Below are 3,111 nucleotides of genomic sequence, written 5' to 3' on the forward strand. Positions count from 1 at the left end.
TACAGATGTAGAAACTGAAGTTCTGAGGGGTTCCTTGTCGTAGCCAAGGCCGCACTACAGGTGGCAGAAAGGAAGATTCGAAACCATGCCTTCCTACTTCAAACCTAGGGCCTTCAGGATCAAGAACAAGATTTGGACAGAGGACAGAAGAGACACAGCATTTATCCGGGCCATGAGAGCCTGGGGTCAGGCCTGGGTGGAGAAAGACCAATGATCGAGAGACATGCTTTCCTCTCCCCTAGATCAATGAAAGAATGTGTCTCCTGCTCAATTTCAAGTACCTCCTCTTTCTGTCCCAGTTAAAGTAGAAACAGTGTGTGCTTAGAGGGTTTGTACTAGACAAAGCCAGAGTTAAGTTTTCTTTCTTTTCAGAAATTATATTTTATTATTATTTTTTTTAGTATATGTGCTGCCGAAGCGAACACTTATTATTTTTTTAAAGCAAGCTCTCCACCCAACATGGGGCTCGAACTCACGATCCTGAGATCAAGAGTCACACGCTCCACCGGCCGAGCCAGCCAGGCGCCCCCAGAGTTAAGTTTTCAAAGGCACTTGTCTCCTACCCCCTTATTTCAACTTCTCGTTATTTTGCTAAAAAATGCCATTGGGTTGGAAACATGGATTGTGTTGGACTGGTCACCAATTCAGATGTGTTCTTATTCCCCCACTTTCTATTCGGCATATTCTCTTCGAAAGCATGGTTATATAACACACATCATGTGGAGATCTGAGGTGAGCCACCTCTCAACCAGGGAAACGTCTTAGTGTGGCTGGTTTCAAAGCCTGGGTTTCCAGAGCATTCAGTGCTCAGCGAGGGAGGAAACCCAGCTGGCCCATTGTCTTCTGAGACCAACAAACTTTTGTATAAAACAACAGTAACAACAGGTAATTATTTTGATCTTCAGATTCAGATTCAGATTCTCTCTTTTTTTTATTTTAAGATTTTATTTATTTATTTGACAGAGAGAGACACAGCGAGAGAGGGAACACAAGCAGGGGGAGTGGGAGAGGGAGAAGCAGGCTTCCCGCTGAGCAGGGAGCCCAATGCGGGGCTCCATCCCAAGACCCTGGGATCATGACCTGAGCCGAAGGCAGATGCTTAACCATCTGAGCCACCCAAGCGCCCCTTCTCTCTCTCTTTTTTAAAAAATATTTTATTTTTAATTTTAATTAATCTCTACACCCAAGGTGGGGCTCGAACTCACAACCCTGAGATTGAGAATCGCACCCTCTACCAACTGAGCCAGCCAGGTGCCCTGCGCCCCCACCCCCGTCTCTCTTTATTTAAATTATATAAATATAAAAGAGATAATAATATTTATATTATATAAATATAAGAGAGAGAGAAATAATGGAAGGAAATACTCCAAAACGTTCGCATCGACATGATATGTGGCTGGCTGGTGGTATTATAGCAAATTTTAGATTTTTTTTTCTTTGAGGAACAAGAGCTAACTCTTTAATTTGTTCGTTTCTTGCATTTGAAGTACGCCTCAATGACATCCCTGGCCTGAGACTCTTTGCCGTCGTCCTTCACTATAACACAGCTGCAAGCAAGCCCTTGGCCCGGCGGGGGGTGGGGGGGCTCTCCCCCTGTGTCCGTTCCACAGAGGCCTCCTCTCTCCCCTCGTTTCTTGTTGTCATCAACCTTAATTAGGTTGATTTGGTGCTCAGCACAAAGGGCCTCCACCAACTTGACATACACAGGCTCGTCACAGTTGGATGCAAGCACACAAAGGTGGGCTTGGCCTTGTCGAAGGCTCTGGCAGCTTTTGTGAATTCCCGGTGCTAGGCCATCCTGGATGAGGGCGGTCTTCCGCACCTCTTGTAAAGCAGTATTAATGTCCACGACACCTCCAGCCGCAGGGCCTCCCTCGGCCGGGGCCAGGGATGGAGCTGAATCTTGAACGCACCCCAGCCTCTGCCTCGGAACTGCAAGGAAAGAGCTAGCTTTTTATTATACTTTCCAGTGTTTTCCAAAAATGTCCGTAGCAAGGATGATCTGCGTTGCTATTTGGAAAAACAGGAAAACAGTAAGTTATTTTTTTTTTTTTTCAAGATTTTATTCATTGACTTGAGAGAGGGAGCGCAAGCTAGAGAGAGCACGAGGTGGGGGGAGGGCAGAGTGAGAGGGAGAAGCAGATTCCCCGCTCCCCGCTGAGCTGGGGGCCCCATGTGGGGCTGGAACCAGGACCCTCGGATCATGATCTGAGCCCAAGGCAGCAGCTCAACCGACTGAGCCACCCAGGCGCTCCATAAGTTGTTTTGTTTTTTTTTTTTTTGCAGATTTTCAACATGTTTCATTTTATCAATAAACAGATTAATAATAAAAATAAATTTACTGACTACTGTGTCTTTAATTTTGAGCAGAAATTTAAAGAACTTTCTATATTAACCTTAGGATATAACCTTTTTATTTGCATGGTTTTTTTTCTAGTCTTTTATAGTTGTCTATCATCTTGATACCCAAAATATGAGGAAACTTTTACATCCATTTTCTAATTTAATGTACATAAGAATGTTAATATGCCATATCATGGCTATCTTGAAAATATATTCTGAAATCAGTCATTTCTCTACACCTCCTGTCATGACCTTAGTACAAGCAGTCGTAACCTCTCACCTAGACCACCTTCAGAACCCTGTAAGTGTCTCTTGCTAAAACTAGCTCAACTCCCTTGAGTCCTAATCTCCTCGGTGCCTAAAGGCACTTTCCTTGTTCTGTTTTGTTTTTTTCATTTAAATTGTATTAGACCAAAATTCTGCTCAAAAGATTTTTTTTTAACAGTAAGAGTTGTTTATTTAAAATGCAGTTTGTTAAGGACCATCTAGGAGATCCATCACCTAGCCTATTTTCATTTACCTAGCATCTTTTTATTTACCTGGAGTATTTTTATTTAGCGTTTAAAATGTGCTGGCCTGGAGCTAGGCACAGGGGTTAGGAGATTCCTAGGGAACGGTGTAACTGTTTCATTGAGTGCCTGTTATTTATCAGGTACATTTTTTACTTATTTATTTTATTATTTTTTTAAGATTTTATTTATTTATTTGACAGAGAGAGCATGAGTTGGGGGAGGGACAGGGAGAGGGAGAAGCAGACTCCCCACTGAG

The 3,111-nt window shown here is 43.2% G+C and overlaps 1 protein-coding gene across 1 annotated transcript; it reads right to left on the reverse strand.

The window, feature by feature from the left end:
• Positions 1-1,459: 1,459 nt before the first annotated feature.
• On the reverse strand, positions 1,460-2,538 carry LOC123847916 (small ribosomal subunit protein eS12-like). The gene is made up of 2 exons (XM_045879832.1): positions 2,490-2,538; positions 1,460-1,932 (listed from the first exon to the last, which is right to left on the reverse strand). The coding sequence occupies exons 1-2, from the start codon at positions 2,536-2,538 to the stop codon at positions 1,460-1,462; spliced, it is 522 nt and encodes a 173-aa protein (XP_045735788.1).
• Positions 2,539-3,111: the final 573 nt, after the last annotated feature.

The sequence above is a fragment of the Mirounga angustirostris genome, unplaced genomic scaffold (assembly GCF_029215605.1).
Source record: "Mirounga angustirostris isolate CCGP_5_RB_7025 unplaced genomic scaffold, mMirAng1.0.hap1 SCAF_11, whole genome shotgun sequence".
NCBI lineage: Eukaryota > Metazoa > Chordata > Mammalia > Carnivora > Phocidae > Mirounga > Mirounga angustirostris.